General features: G+C 32.4%; 1 protein-coding gene across 10 annotated transcripts in view; it reads left to right on the forward strand.

Annotated features, from left to right (window-relative positions):
• Positions 1–20,202, forward strand: part of EPHA5 (EPH receptor A5) — a 343,064-nt gene extending 322,862 nt beyond the window's left edge. For 8 of the 10 annotated variants that reach the window (XM_006727005.3, XM_006727007.3, XM_006727006.3 and 5 more), the window contains 3 exons: positions 3,249–3,442; positions 7,513–7,668; positions 15,535–20,202. In XM_006727005.3, the coding sequence (XP_006727068.2) occupies positions 3,249–3,442; positions 7,513–7,668; positions 15,535–15,640 (456 nt within the window). In that variant the 3' untranslated portion in view covers positions 15,641–20,202. Of the gene's footprint in view, positions 1–3,248; positions 3,443–7,512; positions 9,039–15,534 lie in introns of those variants that run through there. The other 2 variants (XM_081812325.1, XM_081812328.1) reach the window with 1 other exon arrangement.
• Positions 20,203–23,050: the final 2,848 nt, after the last annotated feature.

Consider the following 23,050-nt stretch of genomic DNA (forward strand, 5'->3'; position numbering starts at 1 on the left):
TATGTGATGCTCCCACACATTCTTCACTTGGAAGACCATGCCTTCACTGAGTGATATGCTGTGTGAGATTCAGTGTTTGTGGATCAAGCATTGTAAAGCTTGTAATGCTGGCTGAAGCTCTGTGAGCAGCAAAAGCAAACTGTACCCAGAATGAGTATATATATCTGAAAGGACGAAACCACTGACCCTGACATGAAAAAACAGCCAAGTAGAGTCAACTTGCCACAAGAGAATAGTGCCATATTGGGTACTCAGTATTGAAGTTTTATGTATTAAGAGAAGCAGCATTCTTAAAATTGTGTTCAGACTGCTAATTTACATGTCAGTGCCAAGAAAATGCATAGTTTAAAATAATATTCAGATCTAGGGACGCCTGGGTAGCTCAGTCTGTTAAGTGTCTCCCTTGGCTCAGGTCATGATCCCAGGGTCCTGGGATCGGGCCCCACATCGGGCTCCTTGCTCAGTGGGGAGCCTGCTTCTCCCTCTGCCTGCCACTCCCCCTGCTTGTGTTCTCTCCCTCTCTCTGTGTGACAAATAAATAAAATCTTTAAAAAAAAATAATACTTCAGTTGTAGCACATATGAACTCGTGCCAAATTGTCTGTAAGACTTCTGGTTGTCTTTTTCTTTTTTCTCTTTCTTCCCTTTGTCTATCTCAACCATCCACATTAACAAACGTAGTAGTAATAAGAAAGTCAATTGAGATTATGATTCATTTGGTTATACATTATAAACTGTATGATAAAATGAATAGCCTAAATTGCACTTTGATAGATTTCAAGCATTTCACAAACTACCAGAGTATGAATGCCATTCATTTCTCTCCCAAACTATGAAGGAAACAGTAGTTAAAAATGAAAAAAAAAATGAATGTGTCTAAATATAAAATCTGAAGCTATAGTTTAAATATACTTGGAAGATAAATTCTAAAGATGAATTTAGAATTAAATTCAATGACCTAATTTCCTGGACCAAGTACTTAAGTTAACTTAGAGACATGGTATTATATTTCTGTATATAAATTTACCTGAAAATAAAACTGATTAAGTAATAATGTCTCAAATCAAATAACTTATGAAATTCCTGTAAAATTAATGACTTGGTTTAATTTATTCATTTCATAGTCACATATGAAGACTAGCTGCTCAGTGGAGGAAAGACAATATTTAAAAAAACATAGGTGCTAAATAAAAAATAGAGCTTATTGGTAGCAGCTTTGGGAAAAAATTCATTTTGAAATAAATCAAGTTTAAAGTAAGTAAAAATCTCTGTTCTCACCGCATAGTGAAATATTTCATGACTTAAACTATATTAGGACATTTTATTTTGGTACATATATGTTATTAAAGATAATAGCCACTGACATCAGCAATAAGAAGTCTTATAATAAGTAAATTAATAGATATCATTTATAATGATTATAATGATTTATTATAAATATTTATTATAAATCATTATAATCATTATAATACGTCCATCAATATGTAAGTTCAAATGATACTTTTTATTTTTTTATTTTTGTTCTTTTATTTGATTACCAATGAGAATAAATGTTTTCTCAAAATTTATTTAGGCTTTTTTTTTTCTTTTGGGAAGTTTTGGTTAGTATCTATTTCTCATGAATCTGTTGTTTTATCATTGTATTTTTCAGTATTTATGAACTTTTTAACATATTAGGTAGGCCAGTCATATATTATAGTTTTCATAATAGTTTCTACCATGGTTTACCTTTTACTTTTTTTATATTTTTTGAGTTAACTAGGGTGGTAGGTGACTCTCAGGAATTTCGCTCATAGTTATCCAGTTATTTATCTGACCATTTATTTTTGGAGTCCTGGAGTACTTTTTATTTCTCTGCCTGAACTTAACTATTTGTACTTCTCAGGAAGTTTTATTTTATGCCCTTCCCAGGGAGATATATACCACATCTGACTTCAAATTGTGACCAAGTGCTGATGACTCTCACCTTTACATTATCATCTCAAATATCCCCAGCACCCGAGCCAGATTCCTGCAAATTGCCATCTGGGTGTTCCCCACTCACCCCAAACAAAACAAGCCCCAAATTATACTTGTCAACATTCTTTACCCCCCATAAATGTGTTAGCCTAAAGTAAAGAGCAACAGCTATCCAGTGTGAGAAGTCTGAACTTGCTTTATTTTGGATACGTTCCCTCCTCTCCCCTCTACCCCTATAACATAAATGTCCCCTAAATCTGCCATTTCATCTTCTTTCCATGTGCCACTGCTTTTCTTCAGATGCCATTTCCTTTATCATTGAGAGACTGGTTTCTTTCCAATCTTTCAAAATTGTTTTTGTAAATTTCTTATTCTAATAACTGTATTTATATTTTTCCATTTGTCAAATCAAATCTAAAGTCTTTGTCAAAAAATGTAATTAGCTTTACCAGTTAAGGAAATATGCACAATAGGATTTTGAGAAATATGTTTATTATTATTGGCTTTAGTATCACTTAAATATTTAAATTTTCTAGAACTGAAACCTGTATTATGTTCAGAAGCATAAATGGATTTCTTCTATAGTTAGACATTTTGATGACAGCAGCAACATTATAAATGTTTTTAATAAAACAATTTCACAATTAGACCAATACTCATATGTGTGGTTTTATTTAAAATCAATGATGTTTGTAATGCTATTTAAGCAGTCATTCCAAATTCCTGACAGAAATCAGTAGGTGATAATAAACAGCCAGACTTTGACATTATTAAATGATACATGAGACAGTTATGCTAATTTAGCCTTTGACTTATCCATCATTTACCATCCAAAATTCTCTTCTGAAGTAAAATTGCAGTTCTATTACTTTAAAAAATGTGTGTCTGCCCATAATTTTTCATTAAAAAGACATTAACTTTTCAGAGAAATCACTAAAAAAATGTAATCCCTATTTGATTCCAGAATGCAAAGATAAATAAAACATGAACATTATTCTTATGTCAATTTTACAAATCACCCTTCATCAAGATTTTATGTAAAAATAATTACCATTTATTTTCTTCATGGTATGTGAAGAAAACCTATCATTTTACATTGTGTTAACGTATTTACTTTTTTATGTTGTTTTGCAGCAAATGGAAGTAATCAGAGATTTTAAAGATAATGATGCTGGTTATTACTGCAAGAGTAAGACTAAGAAAGGATGAACGTTGGATAGTAGGAAATTTCTCAGGCTACTCCGTACTAAATATGTGGTGTTGAGTATGGCTCTGTTCTGCTTTCCACAGGTGATTAAAGCAGTAGAGGAAGGCTACCGTCTGCCAAGCCCCATGGACTGTCCTGCTGCTCTCTATCAGTTAATGCTGGATTGCTGGCAGAAGGACCGAAATAGCAGGCCCAAGTTTGATGAGATCGTCAACATGTTGGATAAGCTGATACGTAACCCAAGTAGCTTGAAGACGCTGGTTAATGCATCCAGCAGGTATGAAGCCAGACTTGAGAGATTTTCCTAATGTAGTTAATTCACATTGATGCCATCAACATTAAACCAATAAAATCATTTTTTTAAGATTTTATTTATTTATTTGAGAGAGAAAGAATGAGACAGAGAGAGCATGAGAGGGAGGAGGGTCAGAGGGAGAAGCAGACTCCCCGCCGAGCGGGGAGCCCGATGCGGGACTCGATCCCAGGACTCCAGGATCATGACCTGAGCCGAAGGCAGTCGCTTAACCAACTGAGCCACCCAGGCGCCCAAACCAACAAAATCATTTTTATACACTTTAATCTATAGATCTATATGACACTAATTTATCTAAATACAGTTTTTGTATAATGTTACTCTCTTACAATAAAATATTATTATTAAATAATTTAAATAATTAAAAGCATCAATGCCTAATCTAACTGTAAATGCCAGTTTCAGTAAAATGTTTACTGTAGCCAAGTTTAGGTAACATAAAAAAAGTAAATGAGGGGCGCTGGGGTGGCACAGTTGGTTAAGCATCAGACTCCCTATGGGCTCAGGTAGTGAGTGATCTCAGGGTTGTGAGATAAAGTCCCATGTCAGGCTCCCTGTTGATCAGGGAGTCTGCTTGGGATTTTCTCTCCCTCTCCCTCTCCTTCTGCCTTTCCTACTTGTGCTCTCCCTCTCTCTCAAATAAATAAATAAATCTTTAAAAAAACATTTTTTTAAAAAGCTCAAATGTATGTATTTTGATGTGTTTTGGATCTCACATAGGTGTGTATGGGGCAAAATAAGATTGTAAGATCATATGGAAAAGCCAAATAATCACTGTTATATTGTAAACCAGATATATCTAACAATAATTACTCTTTGATTTCTTTATAACAGATTTTAGTGTCTGTCATATTTTATGAACAGTGACAGCTCCTTTAGAGATTCTTTGCTCTTATTTGGTTGTACACAGATATTTGGCTAATCATCCTCTTACTGTGAAGTTGGAACAAGACTTAAAGCTGATAAATGAGTAATTTGTGGAAAAAATTGGTATGAACAAATGAGCATTTTAAAAAGTTTTCTGAATGTACATGAATACATTTAAATAATTCTGCATATTTGTAAAACATACTTTTCTCTTTAACCTGATTACAGAATTATCCTCTCAGAAAAAAAAAAAAAAAAGTTTGATTTTGTACTTTAAAAAAATTGCCAGATTGTTATTTTCACTATATTTGAGGAAGTTTTTTATTTTTACAAGAAGTGTAACCAAATTGGCTGCCTATTAGTGTGAACTAAATGAGAAATAATTTGTTGATAAAGTTACATAAGTCCTACGATTCCGACATAACATTTGTTTACTAGGCAAAAAGTCATTTTTAAATACAAATGAGGAATGAATCTTCGACTTCTATTCAAGCATCATTAACTTTCTGTAGTAGCAACTGGAGAATTTATCTTCTTAGTGATTATTCCTTATGTTGTTCCTGAAATATCTACTTTTAAATTATTTATTGTCATGTAAAATATTAAGCATTTCTTTCATCTACTTGTTTGAATTATGTTAAGTTGTCACAAATGGACCTAAAGAAAGGAAATCATAAAAAGACATTTGATGTTCTAAATCGCATTAGTTTATATTGCTATCATTATAGATTCAGAGCAGTTTAAGAATCTCCAAAAAAATTTCATATTTTTTGTGTGCAATATATAGAAGGAGCTAGGTAAGTTTTATTTATTTATTTATTTATTTATTTATTTATTTATTTATTTAAGATTTTATTTATTTGACAGAGAGATAGAGAGAGAGCACAAGTACGCAGAGTGGCAGGCAGAGGGAGAAGGAGAAGCAGGCTCTCCGCTGAGCAGGGAGCCGGTTGTGGGGCTCTATCCCAGGACCCCAGGATAATGACCTGAGCTGAAGGCAGCTGCTTAACTGACTGAGCCTCCCAGGTGCCCCTTCATTTAAAGAGATTTGGCTTAAGACTGTACCACTCACTAGCCATCTTTTTTCAGGCATCTACAAATCTTAATTCCAAAAGGTGTTAGTCCCTGATCATTGTCTTTTCCTTTATTCCCAGCCATGTCACAAAACTTGGTGATTTCAGTAACCATGTAGAAGATGTTTGAATATCTCTCAGTACATTGAAATATTCTTCTTCAATGATTTTGGTCTCTGTCCTACCTTGAACTCTCCTTCTCATAGTCATGTTCTAGAATTTGTTATTACCTAAAATTGGCAACTCTTCCGTAATTTCAACTTCAAGATCCTACTCTCCAAATATTTCTTCCTATATTTCTATCTTCATCAAATCTTTGACTACCACTGCTTAAAGGCTACCAGTTACAAGGAATCCACTTATTCATCCAGATAGTCATGTGTCCACATTGTGTCATGCTATGGGCTAGGTGCTGATTATACAGCTTTGAGCAACACACTACTGGAGGAGAGAGATATTGAACAAAATAAAAACATTAAAAAACAACTTTGGTTTTGCAGTAGAGAGTAAGAATAGAACTTAGGAGGATAACTCAGAGGCTAGACTAGTTGTGCAGGTAAGACATGATGATGTCTTGCACTAAAGTGGCAATAAATGAGATAGAGAAGAGTGGTCAGATGTGCAATATATTGGAGGTAAAATGGAGAGTACACACAATGATAGATTGTGAGGGGATTGAGGACAAGGAAGGAGTGAACTGTTGGATCATATCCTGGAGTAGGGAGGACTTCAGGAGGAATTGGATGTGAAAAAGATGAGAAGTGTGGTTTCAGACATGTTGAGGTGATATTCCTATGAGAAATATGGAGGTGTGAAGTAGCTGTATGAATATATGAGAAACCTAGGCTGGAGGTAAAAATTGGAGGAAAATAGATGCTACTTGAAGCATAAAAGTGGGTAAAATTGCCTATAATGGAATTCTGGCCTGAACAGAGAAGATATAGGGCCAAGTCCTAGGTCCCTCCAAATTTTAAAGTCAGGAGGAGTAGCAGGCAAAAGGAGATTGAAGAGAAGTCAAGGAATATTCAATATCATAGTAGCCAAGGAAGAGAGAGAATTATTCAAAAAAGGTTGAGACAAGGTAGGATTCCAAAAGGGAGGTGGTAGTGGTGGATGTTGAAAATTTCTGAGAAGTCAATCATTTTAAAGATTGGAAATGTCCACCGATTTTGGCAAAATAGAAATCATTGCTCAACTCAATGAGAGCAATTTTTATGCAATTGATTTGGAAGAAAATACACTGGAGTAGGTTGAAGTGTAAATGGAGTGTGAGAAAGTGCAGAGACCATGAGTAGAAAGGTATTTGTCCTATATCTTATGGTTGAAACTTACTTAGGCAAACCCCCCACTGATGGACATTTAAATTGATTTAATGTTTATTCCCACTTACAAAAAATTGTACAAGTACTCTTTGTCATTTTCCTCATTATTTCCTTAGGATACATTTCCAGAAATAGTTCTCATCATCATATCATTATTATTATTGGCCAAAACTATGAGTTTAGTACAGTTAAGAGCATCTCATGGGTTGATTGATCCTATTCTGTTTTCTCATGTATTTGGGGTGACATTTTGTTTTCCAAGTTCTATTACTCCTGGGGTAAATTAACAAATACGCTTATGTAAGAGCATAAAATAAAGGATAAATAACTTCTTAACTTCCTGGGAAATTAGCTTAAATGTGCTTGAGTTTCTCTAGCAAAGTCTAGGAGCAACTGCCTTTGCACAAATTGGTCTTCATATCTAATCTTGGTAGCATTTCCTCTATTATTTTTACAAACAAAAAACAATAGTAGGAAGTAAATTCATCTAAATCACCACATGGAATTTTTAGCTAATGTTTCATATCACAGATTATTACTTATTAAATAATAAGATTATTTATTAAGCCATTATAAGTTTTCATTGACTATGTGTAGAAAAAAATCTGAATTTTGTGTTCTATATTTTGAATAACTTTCTTCCATGTTAGTATTAGTATATATTTCCCTTATAAATATAAACCAGAAAATCCACTGATTGTGTGCTAACATTACAATTTGTTATAAAAGAGTTAAAGTGTTACTCGTAATATTGCTATTCTCTGTGTTTTAGGGTATCTAATTTGTTGGCAGAACATGGCCCACCGGGATCTGGGGCCTACAGATCAGTAGGTGAATGGCTAGAAGCAATCAAAATGGGCCGGTATACAGAGATTTTCATGGAAAATGGATACAGTTCAATGGACGCTGTGGCTCAGGTGACCTTGGAGTGAGTAATTTTTCTGATAATTTTTACATAATTGCTGGGGCGAGAAAAATTGTTTGGAATCCAATCTGGATGAGGTCAAGGGAAATCAGTTAACCTTTGTCCATGTGTGACAGCTTTCAAAGAAGCCTCTTCTTTTTTAGCCCATACTGTTAACGACTGCATGGTTAATGCTACTTGTGGCCAGTATCATTGCTTCTTTGCTTCAAACAAACAGCACTTGAATATTGGAATAATTGGAGTAACAGTTCCTTGCTAAAATACTGGCATTTTGTGTTGTGGAAAAGATGTTTTCTTGACAAAGTTTTTATACTGGTACCTATGTTATATGAATGTAATTACAAAACAAACTGTAAGCACAATTGGTGTGGCTAGTCCTACATAATGACAAAACACATTCTTAAATTTTGGCTATAATGAATACCCGGGCAGCAACAGCTTAAACAAAGCTTCCCAGGCAGGAATCTCATTTAACCTCTAACTGGTGCACCTTATATTCTTGCAATACAAGGATATATTAGATTCTGCCTCTGATTTGTTATTTGGTACAATCTCAGTGAAACCAATTGTGCCCTTTTCTGTTTGCACGTTTAAGATAACGTTTATCAAATCTTATTAAATAAAATCCACTAGAGTTAAATATTAAATTCTTTAAGGTTGTAAGTTGTTTGTATTTTATTATATACTCTGTATGTGTAATTATTTTAGCCTAATATTTGTTATTTGTGAAAATTAACTGTTGTTATGGTGGTTCCATCTAGCTTACATGAACATGAATAATGTTTTAACCTGTGAATATAATAATAACTTACTTTAAATTACCTATAAATTCAAAGGTTAAAATATTGGTGTGAGGATTAGAACATGGTAGAACATCCTAAAGCACTAAACCACGATCCTTATTCCATTACTTCTCATAATATGAACATTGAGCAGTTGTCTCTCACCATTTCTAGTCTGACATTCTTTGCTTCATTGAATTCACTGCCCATCCACACAAATGGTAACAGGGTACCATCATTCGTCACCAGATAATGTCACATTCTCAGCCTTTCTCTTCCTCATATCTGTAACTACTGGACCTAAACTCACTACTCAGCATGCTCTCTCAATTTGCTGAATCTCATCCTTACCATCACCTCCAAATTATATCTATTTGATGACACATATGCTTTGCCCATTATTTCTTTGGATGCTCAAAGAACTCATTTGTGCTATATTTAAAATAGTAAACAGAAAATGTTGCTGATAATTTAAAACTATTTTTACATGATTGCTATTTAATTTTTCAGTAAAAATGGTCATTTTAATTTATTAAAGTCATTTGTCATTTTATATTAAAATGATACTGTAGGTATTTCTTCTACCCAATGTCAGATTACTTGTAAATATATAATAAAATTATTTGCATTAAGTGGTGTCTCTTTTTTTATTAAAATAGCACATATACATATATATGATTATATATATATATAATCATCCACTATCTTTTTGCCTCTCCCCTCACAGAATAATTTTAATCACATATAATGGTTTTTGCATTACTACCTCTCTTTTACTTTATCTCTTTGGGGCCCCAAACGTTGAATATTTTAACGTATTTTAGCGTTTCATTTTTTATTGCTTTTAATTATTTTTTCTTGACTTACTTGTCGACTCCTCTCTTCCCAAACTCTTTGTTTTGTATGTTTTCTTTCAAGACTTAATAGCCTTCTACCATCTTCTAATTATGGTTCTCCACCCCATTTCTATTCTCTAGTAGACTTGTCTGATCAGTTTTTCTCTACTTGGTTCAGCTTTTTCTCTTTGTCTCTATTACTTTGGTATCCTGTTGCCTCTTGCCATATTGCGTCCTTTCAGATACTTTGATATTTACCTTAACCAGAAGAGTAAAGTGAAATTAGGAGACTCGTTAACATCTTCATGTTCAGAGATGTTGGTCTCCATGCGTCAGTTGCTTCAGATTTCTGGGCAGATAATTACCCATTCCTTACTAGGAACTGAGCCAGCAAATCTCAAATCCAGTGAAGTTGATTTCCAGCACCTTTAAATACATGTCCTCCTGTTTATTGTTCTTTTTACCACATTTTTCCGATTTTATAAGAATATATCAAAATATCATTTAAATAACTCACAGAACAGTGAGTAATCAGTTACTTGTTTGGTCAGGAATATAAGAAAAAGGTTATCTAGCATTTTCCTTGCCTTTAACCAAAAAAATTATTAAAGACACATGGCAAAGGAGCTGGGATATGAGCAAAGACAAAGACAAGCTCTTAAACATTTAAATAATGATTTTTTACACATGGTCTTTACCCAATATCTAAATACTAATTTTATGGAGCCTACATAATGCTATAATAAAATAATAAAATATTATTATCAGTGTTATTGCCAAGGCATAATAGAAACTGAGAACTGGAAATATACCTGTGATAAATGCTTAGGTGGGGGAAAAAGATAGGATCAATTACTAAAAGGCAAGAGATCAAATTGCCATATACTTTAACTAGAATATTATGTTAGAATTTATGCCTTCAAATTTGTTCTCATAGTGGGCTTAGAAAAAGGAATAAAAAATATTACAATTTTTCAGAACCGCATACTTTGATAAAAATTTTCCTTCATATAGGTTTAATTTTGTTTGTGATTTCCTCTTTCTTTCTTCTTTTCTTTCTTCCTTTCCTTCCTTCCTTCTTTCCTTCTTTTTTTCTTTTCTTTCTTTCTTCTTTCTTTCTTTTTCTCCCCCTCTTTTTTTTTTTTTTTGCCAGCACATGTATATATGGCTTAATGTGGAAAGGAAATGAAAAACTTAATCTAAGAGTTAAAATGTGTTCAGCAATATGGTTTTCAAACTTAAGTGTTTCTGTCTGCCATTCTCTGTACCTAAACCTTGCTATTCTGTGTACAATACACAGAACAATTATGGCAGTAATCTGTACTATGGTGTGTAAATGCAGTGAGTTGTGGTTGACAGGGGAAATTGTAAGCTTGCGGTGAGTTGCAAATTGAATCCAAAGATCTGTAATAAGGACAGTATTACAACTGCTTTTTAAACTTATTGTTAGACCAGTACTGTCAACTTTTGATTATTCAGAAGATGAGTGAAATCCAATGAATTTAAATATTTTGCCAATTGTGTGTAAGCTGAAGAGATTTATGTTAGTATCATTATTTAAAATGGGGTCTTAAACTACTAAAATGGAAGTTTTACAAATCTAGGGCTAAAATGTATGCACGCTAATTCAAGTAGATTTCTTAACGTATCAATAAAGACATTATGCATAATTTACTATATACCTAAAATACACACAGGAGTACTTACTCTCGTCTGCATTCTACATAATTAAGCTAACGTTTCTAGTCTAGTTCATAGTCTCACTATGTCTCACTCACTGAAAACCATGACCAATCATGGTTAATCTTTGCCAAATGTAGATATATTTATCTTGTGCAGTAGATCTATAAATGATTGTCAGGGTTCTTCTAAAGGAACCAAAAAATTTCAAACCTACAAATGCATGATCAAATTATGACAAAAATATACACACTGAAACTTAATGAATATTTATTAATCTCTCTTCTCCCTTCTCCTATCCAGCCAGTGTTGGTAGAGTAAATACCGGTGATATGGCTAAAAAGTGTGTAAAGCAGAAGGGAGAAGAAGTGAGGGAATGACTTATCCACAAACGGATGAACTAAATCCTGAATAATCAAGAATTGCTCCAACATCAACTAGACACCTCTTGTTATTCCCTATTTTTCATTCTGCCATTTTAGTATCATAATATCACTGTTTTCCATTGTTTAATGTTATGGAGTAACATTTGAAAATATGCTGAAATGTAATTACATCAATGGCAATTCATTATATTCGCAGCTTTTCTAAAACTAACCGTGCTTTGTTGACAAAAGCCAAGTTATTTTTGTGTAAAAATACTCTTCTTATCATGTTTAAATTCATAAGCCTCTGTTGAAATATAGTTCATCATCATTAGAATTGGCTTTGGGTATTACTTAAGATTACACATGGTCATGATACATTAAGTATAATATTTATAAAGGGGATAAATTTAAAATTTTACCTAGCTATAAAATTTCCTATATAGAAAAATAAAAAGAGTAAACAGCATATCTTGCATCATTTTGAAAAATTTTTTGTAAGTAGAGCAGTAACTTCATCATTAAATATAAAATACTTTAATTTTTATCAAATTTCTCTCACTTTATTACTGCTAAGTTGACAATTTAATATATACTTTAAAGAGTAAAATGGCAATTCTTAGAAATCATTAAAGTATAAGACAAGCTACTTAAAATACTTTAATGCATTTATCAATATTGGAATAAAATTATTTAACCTTTTCTAGAAATGTTTTTCTGATACTATTTTAATTGTCATTTGTAATATAATTAGAAAAATATTAAACAGGATTTTTTAGGAAACTTCTTTGCTGCTGAGAACAATTTTAACTTGCAGAAATGATCTTATTTCTCTGTAACCTTTTCACTGAAAATCACATTGCATAAAGGTATATGTACATTGTATGCATTATAATCATGCTATTTTCTAAATCTCTGCACATTAATTTGACAGCTTTTGAAATGACAAGTCAGATTTTAAAAAACATCAGCATTCCATTAAAAACACACATAATTTATGGCAAAATATAAAATGCGATGCTGTGTTTTTATAACTCCATTTCTTCCATGGAAAGAGGGATGGGGAGGAGGTGGGATGGACGGAGAGAGAATTTCCATAGTCTGACCTTCCATGTGCATCTTAGGGGACAATCAGATCATAAGTTGACAGTGAAATAAAATCTTATATTTGACTGGGAAAATTTCAACAAATTTAACTTAAAATCTAGATATATGGAATGTTCGGAAGAAAGAAAGATTTTATTTGCCTGTAAACACAAGCTCTATAACTGCATTTACTAATCAAATACAACTCCTCAAAACATCTGTTCTTTAACATGACATAGATGTCATTAAAAAATTTAAATTTCCAAAGCACTGAACCAGTCTTTCTTGTGGTCAAGATATTTTGAGAGAATGAAGTCATATTTACATATACTATAACAACAAGTTAAAACAGTGGAAATAAAAATAAGTTAAACCAGTGGTTTAATATCAGTGAGACAACCAAGTGTTCTAATGTGTAGCACATGCAGGCACACACACACCCCACACCCCCCACCAAACACACACACACATGCACACACTTCAAATTAAGGTTTTGGTATTGTGTATTCAAAATCCATGCTGTTTCAGTGAGAAACCTATAATTTCTTTCTCAGGTCTTTCAGAATAAGTTGTAATGATTATTTTCAAAAGCTCATTCCTAATAATTGGATTAGTCATATGATTGTGCAATTCAAGTACATATATATAACATTAGGACTTTCGAACTTGGATTCTGGGTTTATAAAGCATATGATAAAACATCTGTTTTAAAACTTCATTTTAATTACTAATTATTTAAATTCTCTAGCTGAGAATGATTATTTTCAGGTTAAGAAATTTTAGTCCCTATCACCTGACTTAGGTCCAAAGTATGCTAGTGAGCACACATGAATACCCACATCTATGCAGTTCTTCATGATTCATAAATTGTAGAAACATGAGAATATTAATTAGCTCATAACTGAAATTGCTATGAAGTATAGATTGGGTTACCATAGCTTCAAAGAAGTATGTGTTCGTTTCCACCATTAAATATCTTCCTTCTTTTAGAATTTTTGATATTTGATGTTATCACTACAGAATTCTCATTTTACAGATGAATAAATAATTGTATGTAATTTGAAGTACTTTGCTCAAAATCATATCTCAGAGTAATGAGAAATTGAGAGTATGGACTTTGACATCAGGTTCCTGGTTTAGTATTAACCCTGCTACCCACTAGCTGTGTTATCTAACCAAGTGATTTAAATTCTCTAAATTTTCTTCATTTTCTAAATTTTCTTCTTCATTTTCTCATCCATGAATGATTAACAAAAATCTATGTCATAGACTTATGTATTTTCCTAGCAGATAGGAAGAGGAAATCTTAATTTTCACCTATTATTTTTATATTAGTGCAATGTTTGTCAACTGAGGGAGATTTTGCTATTCAGGGGACATATGGCAAACATTTTGTCTTGTCACAACAAAGGGTCAACTGTGGTGCCATGCTTCTGGTATTTGGTGGGTAGAGGCCAGGGATGCTGTTAGATATTCTATAATGCACAGAGTAGCCCCTACAACAAAGATTTATCCAGCCCATAATGTGAACAGGGGCAAAGCTAAGAAACTGTAATGTAGTAGAAAAGAGAAAAAAAAAATTGAACTCAAGCTTCTTTTATCCCGATGCTAGTCAGCAACTAGCTATTTTATAGTCTATTGCATAACTAACAGTAGTCATTTTGTTTCAAAATGAATTTTTACTGTTTTCTTTTAATTTTTGCTGATGATTATCTTCCATGACTACCTTATAGATCGATTGATAGATAGATATAGATATAGATATAGATTATTTTGTACTCTGGTGTCTTGTAGTTTTAATACCCTCTAATGTTTAATATTCACATTCTAAGAAAGAAAGAACTATGTTTCCACCCTAAGTATAAATTGCTTCTTTTTTTAGCTACTTGCCATTTGCTAAAACTCCCCTAAAAAATCAAGAAAACATAAAAGGAAAAGGAAACCTAAGATATTATTTAAATAAGCAATTATTTCCAATGCTAATATATATAGAACCTAAGTATACATTTTTAAAATTTCTATTCTCTGATACTCTCTTGAGATTTACATGTTTCCAAAGCTATCGAATTTGACATATAATGATTCTAATGTCATTGTATCCAATTCTAAAGAATTCTCAGATACTCTGAATGCAAAAATATCCTTTGAGTATAATGTATTCAATAAAGCAATTATCTAAAGAATCTAACACGGCAAACAGTTTTGTCACTTAAAAATCTTGATTTGTTATTTTTCCTATAATTAATGTTATCACTTGCCAAACATACCTGAATAATTTTATTTGCCAAATATATATTCTAGGAGTATGGAATTTCCGAATATCCTATGAAATAACAATTAAGAACAATGGATTTTGACTTTGAGCTCTATAATATGCTGTTAGTTTAGAAATCTAAACATTTATAATTTTCTTTTGAATAATAAGCTTGTTCAAAAGAAACAGTAGAAATATATCTTGGTTGAAAAGACTTTCTGAGAGTGTGTAATCTTCAGAATGCTCTAAATGCCTCAAGAGCCTAGATATTATTTGGTAAAGGAAGAAAGCTCTGGTACTTTGGGTTCCAAGTAAAAAATAAAATATTTGAAAGTGTTGTAAGAGCAATGTAGTGAAAATTATCCCGTAAAGATATCTGTTGTATAAAATGATTGTACTGACTGAGTCCTTTGAAGATTTTGGTCTTCAGCTGCTTAACTAAAATTTTAAAAGTATATTTTATGCTTCTTTTAGCAAAAAAAGAAAAAAAAATTGTTGTTCCTATTGTAGGTCCATATTTTCAAAATTGTTCAATGAAATTGTACCTTTAATTTAAATATGTTATTGGTAAGCATGTGCAAATTTTTTTTCCACCACTCTGTGCCACCAAAATAATGAAGCCTAAAAAGGGGGGCAAATATACATTATAGCACCCCTTATTATTATAAGTTAAATGTTTGACTGCAAACAGATTTTCAAGGTACAATTTGGGAGCCTGCCTTTGAAAATTGGACCCCATATGTCTAAATTGGGACTGTAATCTAATTAGTTTCTGCAAAATGTTTGTGTCTTTGCCAGCGTGAAATATTGAGGTGTGCTACCAATTGAATCAATACATACATCCAATGTGTGCTTTCTTCATGCAGGGATTTGAGACGGCTTGGAGTGACTCTTGTCGGTCACCAGAAGAAGATCATGAACAGCCTTCAAGAAATGAAGGTGCAGCTGGTAAATGGGATGGTGCCATTGTAACTTCATTTCAATGTCACTTCATCAAGTGAATGATTCTGCACTTTGTAAACAAGCCCTGAGATTTATTTTAACAACAACAACAAAAAAAAAAATATGGGGGAGGGGGAAGGGAACACTCAGTGATTTCTAAACCTTAGGAGAGCATTTGTTTCAGCCACAGAATTTGTAATCAGTGTTTTGCTAAAATCTCCTTATCTTCCTCAGTGTCTTCATTTTTCATGAAGCAAATATAACCTGCATGGAATAAAAACCTGAGGTTAAACATTATCTTACGTTGCAACAAGAAAATCCTTTCCACTACTTCTACAAAATTTTATAAATGAAAATTATAACTATATATAGCACCTTTACAGACTGAATTAAGGCAGCCCCTTTCAAAACTTCCAAGAATCTACTTGAAAGGAAAAGTTTATAGCCATTTGTGGGCTAACAGAAGCTGCAATTTACTGAAGTTTACTTCAAGTCTTAAATGTCTACATAAGTGTATTGAAGAGCAATATGATTAGGTAATTTCTTAACAGATACCTTCTTTTGTAATTTAAAATGCTGTTACACAGTCTAAGTTATAGACTCTAGTGTATAAATATGTTGCTTGATCAAGGACAAGTACAATACAGGGTGCATATTTATTTTTCTGTGTTATAAAATTTACTTTTAGTTGCTCTTCTAGAAACTATTAGGTAATAAATGTGTATATACTGTATAATTTGCTATATACCCAGGAATCAGTCTAAGTTGGAGTTTTGTGTGTGATGCTTGCACATGTGTGCATTATCATTCTGCTTGCATTTTTAATAGTGTTTTAATTTTAGCAACATACAGGAACAAGTGTTCCACAGTGTAATATAAATAGGAGAAGTAGGGAAGCAGTAAAATGAAAATTTAACACAAGCTTGTGTCTTTCTTCCTCTCATGTGTCCAAAAGCTACTAAATCTCTTTATTCACTAACAGAAAATGTCTATAAGATTAAATCCCCTTTGGCTTTTTGAAAACACTTTGTGATATCTGTGATAATGCAGTTCTTCTAGCCATTAATCTTGCACCCCTGTAAGAAGTTTCACCTTTCTGAGTCCCAGAAAATATCTTGTCAAGCAAAGTTGACACCGAAGGGCACATTTTCAGCAGGATATAGAAGGATTTAACTGTGCAGGCTTCTGTTAATGTTGTTAAATCCAGGCACATAGCACTAAGCATTACCCCTAAGTGTTAATCCTTTGTAACAATTTCCCTTGTGGTTCAGCTCTAGAAATTTTGATACTAAGGCAGCAATGGAATGATGAAATATATATATAAATATACATATTATATTTATATATATATTTCCTTCAGAATTGTCTTTGTTTCAAAACTTAACAAGTTTTACCTGTTGATGGCTGTTTATTCATTTGGTAATTTCTTCTTGTATTCAGTTTCATCAAATTGAACTTATTTTGATAAACCAGTCCAAAGTATTATTTAGTTGGCCTTATTAAGGAATATAAGATATGTTCTATGTACATTCTATGTACCACACTTGGTGAAGACAGACATTTGTGTTATAAATTATATGGTTTATTAGAATTTGAACAAAACTGAGCTCCTTGGTGAAATAACAAAATTTTTATAGTATTACATTTTATAGAAACCATGGGATGACATGTGATTATTCAAGGAGTATTGCATTTGCACAAAATATAGCCTATTTATGTTATCAAGGGCAATAGTATATTGGAGTAGTCTGGATTAATGAAATCCATAGAAAATATACCTGCATGATAGTAATGATATTCTGTCTTTTCCAAGCACTTGTTTTAGTTGAATATGAGCACATACAAGAATAAACCTTTAAGGAATAACTTTTTTCTACCTTGCCCACCTTTTACTTAAGCAGTAAGTTAACTCTGCTAAAGAACATGGCAAAAAAAAAAAAAAGAAAAAGGAAAAAGCAAAGGTTCTAAACAATTCTCAGATGGTATATTTAGTTCGGCCCAATTATGGCTATAATTACTTATTAGATTTATACTATACCATGGGTCCTAACAAAATACACTTCAAGTATACCTTAATAGATAAATGAAATTTGCAGAGAAAGTAGAAAAAGGTGGATTTAGCATTGTCTTGATAAAATCACAAGTGGGCATCACCATTATGAAAGATGCCTTTGTTCATTTCAAGAAACAAAATGAACTGAACTAATTCTTTCTGTACAAAATAATTGGAGACATGTTGCACTTTACTGAATTCCGTAAAAAGAACTGAATTTAAGTCATAAAGTAACAGTTGAGAACCTTCGGGGCACCTGGGTGGCTCAGTTGGTTAAGCGACTGCCTTCAGCTCCGGTCATGATCTCAGGGTCCTGGGATCGAGCCCCGCATCGGGCTCCCTGCTCGGTGGGAAGCCTGCTTCTCTCTTTCCTACTCCCCCTGCTTGTGTTCCCTCTCTCGCTGTGCCTCTACCTCTCTCTGTCAAATAAATAAATAAAATCTTTAAAAAACAAACAAAAAAAAAAACAGTTGAGAACCTTCAAAGCAGGAATAGACATATTGATTTAAAATACAAACTATCATAAATGTTAGGACTAGCCACAATTACTTACACATAACAAAGATATTTTCTGAATGTCTTCTAAAAGTTATATGTTCAAAAATGATTGAGATGTCAGCACAGAGTATATCTAAGTGATTAGAATTTAAAGTTACAATGTAGATTTCCTCTTTTCACAAAAGAACAGTATAAATTAATATGGATCGATTCCTTTGCAATTCTGGTATTCCTTTGGGAAAGTAAATTGAGTTGAAAGTTAGACACATCGATTTCATCTACATCTCACTTTGGTTGAGAATTTCTAAGGCATGGCAATATGATTTTAAAAGAAATAAAGAGATTTTCAAATAAGATCTGCTCTCCCCCCACATAAAAAAAAAAAAGAGGAAAGAATTCCTTTCTAAAATATTTATTCACCACTGGATATGTCACCAATTGGGAAGTGCCAATCTCATCTATAAATGTGAGAAGTGGAACCAGGAGAGGAGGCAGCTCTTGTGAAATGCAGGGAGGCAGTAACCCAGGGTGAGGTTTGACAAATCTTGATTGTGTGATTTCTTATCCTTTTGGTTCATTTTGTCACCCACCAGACAACTAAAAATAAAACATAGATTCAATAATTTTAGCACATAAGATAGATTTGTCAAATAATACATAATGTTATTGTAACTATCAAGTAGCAATACCTTTAAAGCATGAGTCGTTCTCAATGTTGAACTTGGAAAATAGGAACAAGCAGGGAGTTTTTTTCAACTTACTGATACCTGTGGAAGTCACTCAGTTACTACTTTTACCAATCATAATTTGTTTCCTAATCTTCCCATTTGCTCACATGTTCTTCTTGGCCGTTGAAATATCTGAATTGTATGTAAAAATGTAAAGATTTTGCTTTTCCCATGTAAAAAAAAATGTGCATGGTTTTTTATTTCTTCTCTTTTAATCACCAAATCAGTGTTCTAAAGTTGTAGGATTACTGTAAAAATTATATTCCAATACTCTATCTAAACTTAAATGTGGCCAGCATTATTAGTTTCAGAGTTGTGAAAACAATACAGAACATCCTTCACTGAGTTTGTAAAGAATTTTAACCAGTGTGCAATGGTGAAGAGATAGTTTCACATCTTAGGTTTAAAATGAAAAATTAATATCTGTTGAACACTTATGTGTTTGCATGTCTGCTATTTAATCTCTATGTGAAAGTCAAAGATTTTTTTTAACACCATTATTTCTCCCATTTAAAGTGGGCTTGCAGAAGCACAAGTAGAAAAATTCACCTGTGGAAGACATTTTTGTTTGTAATGGTGCGTTGGATGGCAAATTTGTGTCAGATATTAGAAATTTACTAGATGTATGATGTTGCATAGTAGGATAAGGTCTTTTTCCCACTTTTTTTTCTTTCTAAAAATAAGAAGACAAAAAGCTAAATATGATAGTAAACTGTGTTTGCTTATGTCCTGCCAGATGTTTAAACTCAAAATAAATAAAAAGTAGGTACAATATGATGATGATGATGATGAATAAACAATCAGAATGCTAGTTTTATTTGAAATTAATAACTAGAATAAGTCATCATTTTTTCAACTCTGTAGCACAGCTGGTTACATTGAATATTTTTCTCTATTATGCTGTTAATTATATAGTAATGTATCAAAGGAGAAATAGATAAGAACTTTCTTTTCATGTTGGTTTATAAAAACATCTTTTTATACATAAATGATTGAATGTTCTTATTCAGAATGACCACAAAATTATTGCTTAGGAGAAAACACAATTCTTAAAAAAAGAGAGAGAGAGAGAATCTATTTATTATAATCAGAATCAAATGTCATTTGTTTCTTCTAAATGTAAATGAAAAAAATTGAAGGTGGCAAAATAAATCATGTTTATTCAGTCTGGGCTATATTAACAGTAGAGATTTTAGTGGTCAACATATTTGTGAATCTTTAGATTGCTATAGTTTTGCATTTAATAATTTTACAGTGTGTAAATTTCATTTATAATAGTCTGAGAATAAAACTTAGACTCAGTCATTTGTTAATATGTTTATTAAATTCTCTTAGAAGCAGCTGTATAGAGTATCTTATTCTAGGCTAGGCATCAGGATATCTCAAATCTGTGCCGAAGCATTAATTCAAGAAAGGATTAGTGTTTCTGTATTTTTTCCCCCATTTGAAGCTCTCTGTGCATTTGGTTTGTGTATATGTTTTTGTAGTGTAAGATATGAAATTTTATATTTTTTCAGAAAATAAAAAACCCTTTGAATACAGTTAAATCCAATTGTCATGCTTGACCCTCCCCCAAAAGATTCTAAACTTACAGCCTTTGTATAATGATTTCAGTTAGTTTTAATAAAAATGTTTGAATTTCCTATGCTAAATATTTAAAATGCAATCAGCATTCATTTTCTTCAAAGACATATTCATGAATCTTTTTATTCAAGTATTTTTGCAACCAGAGTTTGACATAAGACTGTAGGACATGAGCATAATTGTGTGAAACCTAATTAGAAGTTGATTTGTGACAGTGTAATACAACATTACTTAAAAAAAAAAACCAAAACACAAAACTGTGTGTACCATCTGCAAAAAGAAACTCTGCTCTCTAGCATTAGTTGATCATCTTCTCATTGCCCTGCATCTGCTTATGGCATAGGGTGGAGGAGTTACATTCTTAAAAGAAAGGTGTCAGTAAGTACAAATGCTCCCTCTATTTCTGTATATATTATATCATATTGGTCTCCTTTTGTAAAAAGCATACCAAACAATCTGCTGTATTCAAGGAAATTAATCATATTTGTAAATTTTTGTATTTACATTCATGAAAAGTGACACCACCATGCCTATGGAAATAATCTTTAACTCCTTTGTCTACACATAGAGTCAGTATTAGAAGGTATAACATTTACTATTTTAGTAAATAGCCTCATGTAAAGACTCTGAGCGCTTTGTTACCAAATAGACTATTCTTGCCTCTGCTTTGCTGCAAATGTAAAGATCTAATGATAAAAGGGATTTTTTCTCCCAATCCTATAGACATTCTTGATCAGGTAGGAGGGATGGAGAGGTGGTGGGAGGTAAATGTTTAATAAGAAGGCACTATTCTGTATTAGAATTTTCCACACATACCTTTAAGATAATTTTATTGTCTCCACTTTACTGATGAGGAAACCATGACCCAAAGCTGTTTAGAAATTGCCCAAGTCCTGACTGCTCTTCAAAGGCAGGGTGAAAACCACATTCATTTGAAACCAAACCAAAATGTTGCCCATGCTATCTAGATGATGGAATCATTTAGGCCAATCTCCTGATTTAATTGGTGGAAGAACTGACGTTTAGCAAGAAAGAAATTATCTGAACATTTCCACAAAGTGAAGTGTAACCCTTGATTGGGAACCAGGATCTGAGTGATTACATTTCTAACATATTTGATTTGTAGAGTAAGCCAAACCTTGGAAGTCAAAAATAGTTTTTCTTATTTGTAATTCTTCCACTGAGTAGGAGCACAATTTAATTCAGTGTATCTTTCTAGTACAGGCATAGTTTTCTCAACTACAAGTACAGAAAATGGCAATACATATTTATTATTTATTTCCAGCTATAATATCTGAACTTTGCTTGTGGAACTTTGAGGCCTACAAGTGATTCATGACCAAATTGTTACCAAAAGTAAAACATATTGATACTTATTAAAATTCAGAGTAGCCATTTAAATCAAGTAGAGTTTTATATAAAATATTAAATGTCATTTTACTTGAATTAGTAGGCTAAAAAATAATAAATTGGAATAAAGCTGGCAGAAATATTGAACTATAGATAATATTTTTTCATAGCAAGAGCTATTAGTTCTTAAATCGTCCCCCTAATTTTTTAAAGTTGATAATGAAAAATATTAATATGTTGAGGTTATTAATTTCAAAGTTTCTTAGTGATCCTAAGTTTTCAGAAATTAAAAATTTGTATCCAATCCTCACAACAGTCCTTTAAGTGAGATATTTATTCTGTTTTTCTTTTGAAAAAAGGTAGAAATCAAGGCTATGCAAGGCTAAGTGACTAAGTGACTTTCTTCAGATCTCTTTTAAAGTTAATCCTCTGCCTCTGAGTTCCAGATGATGCTCTCCTACCTGCTTTGAAACCTGTTCCATCAATTGCACCTTGTCTTGAATGTCTTTGCCTATCAGTCTCCGTGGTTCCCTCACCAAGCCTCTACATGTATGTGAGGGGTCTATACGGTGTGCTTGTCTGGGGCATGTCAAAGCCTGCTCTGTCACTCGCTAGTTGTTTGAACTCAAGCGAGCCATTTAACCTCCCTGTTTTCAAGTATCTCATTTATTAAATGAGGAAATCTTTTGACTATTTTGAGAATCTAAGAATACATATACAGCTGGTAAAAATAGTGCTGACCACATAATAACTGTTTAGTAAGTGTTATTTATCTTTATATATCTTCTTCACTGAAATCTTTTTCCTCACTGAAATCTTTGTTCTCACTCTATAAATGTATTCAAAACTTCCAAACACACATAAAATTTGATAAAATTTTAATAAATTCCCTTGTAAATATAAGCCAGCTTCAACAATTATCAACTTAATGCCAATTTTGTTTTGTACATAACTTCAGTGACTCTCCTCTGCCAGATTTAAAAAAAAAAAAAGCCCAGACATTTTATCATTTCATAAATAAATACTTCAGTGTATATTTTCAAAATAGAGAGATTATTTTAATATAATCATAATACTATTAAACTATCTAAAAATTCACAGTCTTTCAAAATATTTTCAAATATCCAATTGGCATTCCCCTGTTTTATCATACATTTTTTTTATAGTTCCCTTGAATCAATATCCAAATGTTCCCTTTATTTCCTATAAATTGGCAATTAGACTCAC

Source organism: Leptonychotes weddellii, chromosome 2, assembly GCF_054177405.1.
Source record: "Leptonychotes weddellii isolate Sample4059 chromosome 2, ASM5417740v2, whole genome shotgun sequence".
Classification (NCBI taxonomy): domain Eukaryota; kingdom Metazoa; phylum Chordata; class Mammalia; order Carnivora; family Phocidae; genus Leptonychotes; species Leptonychotes weddellii.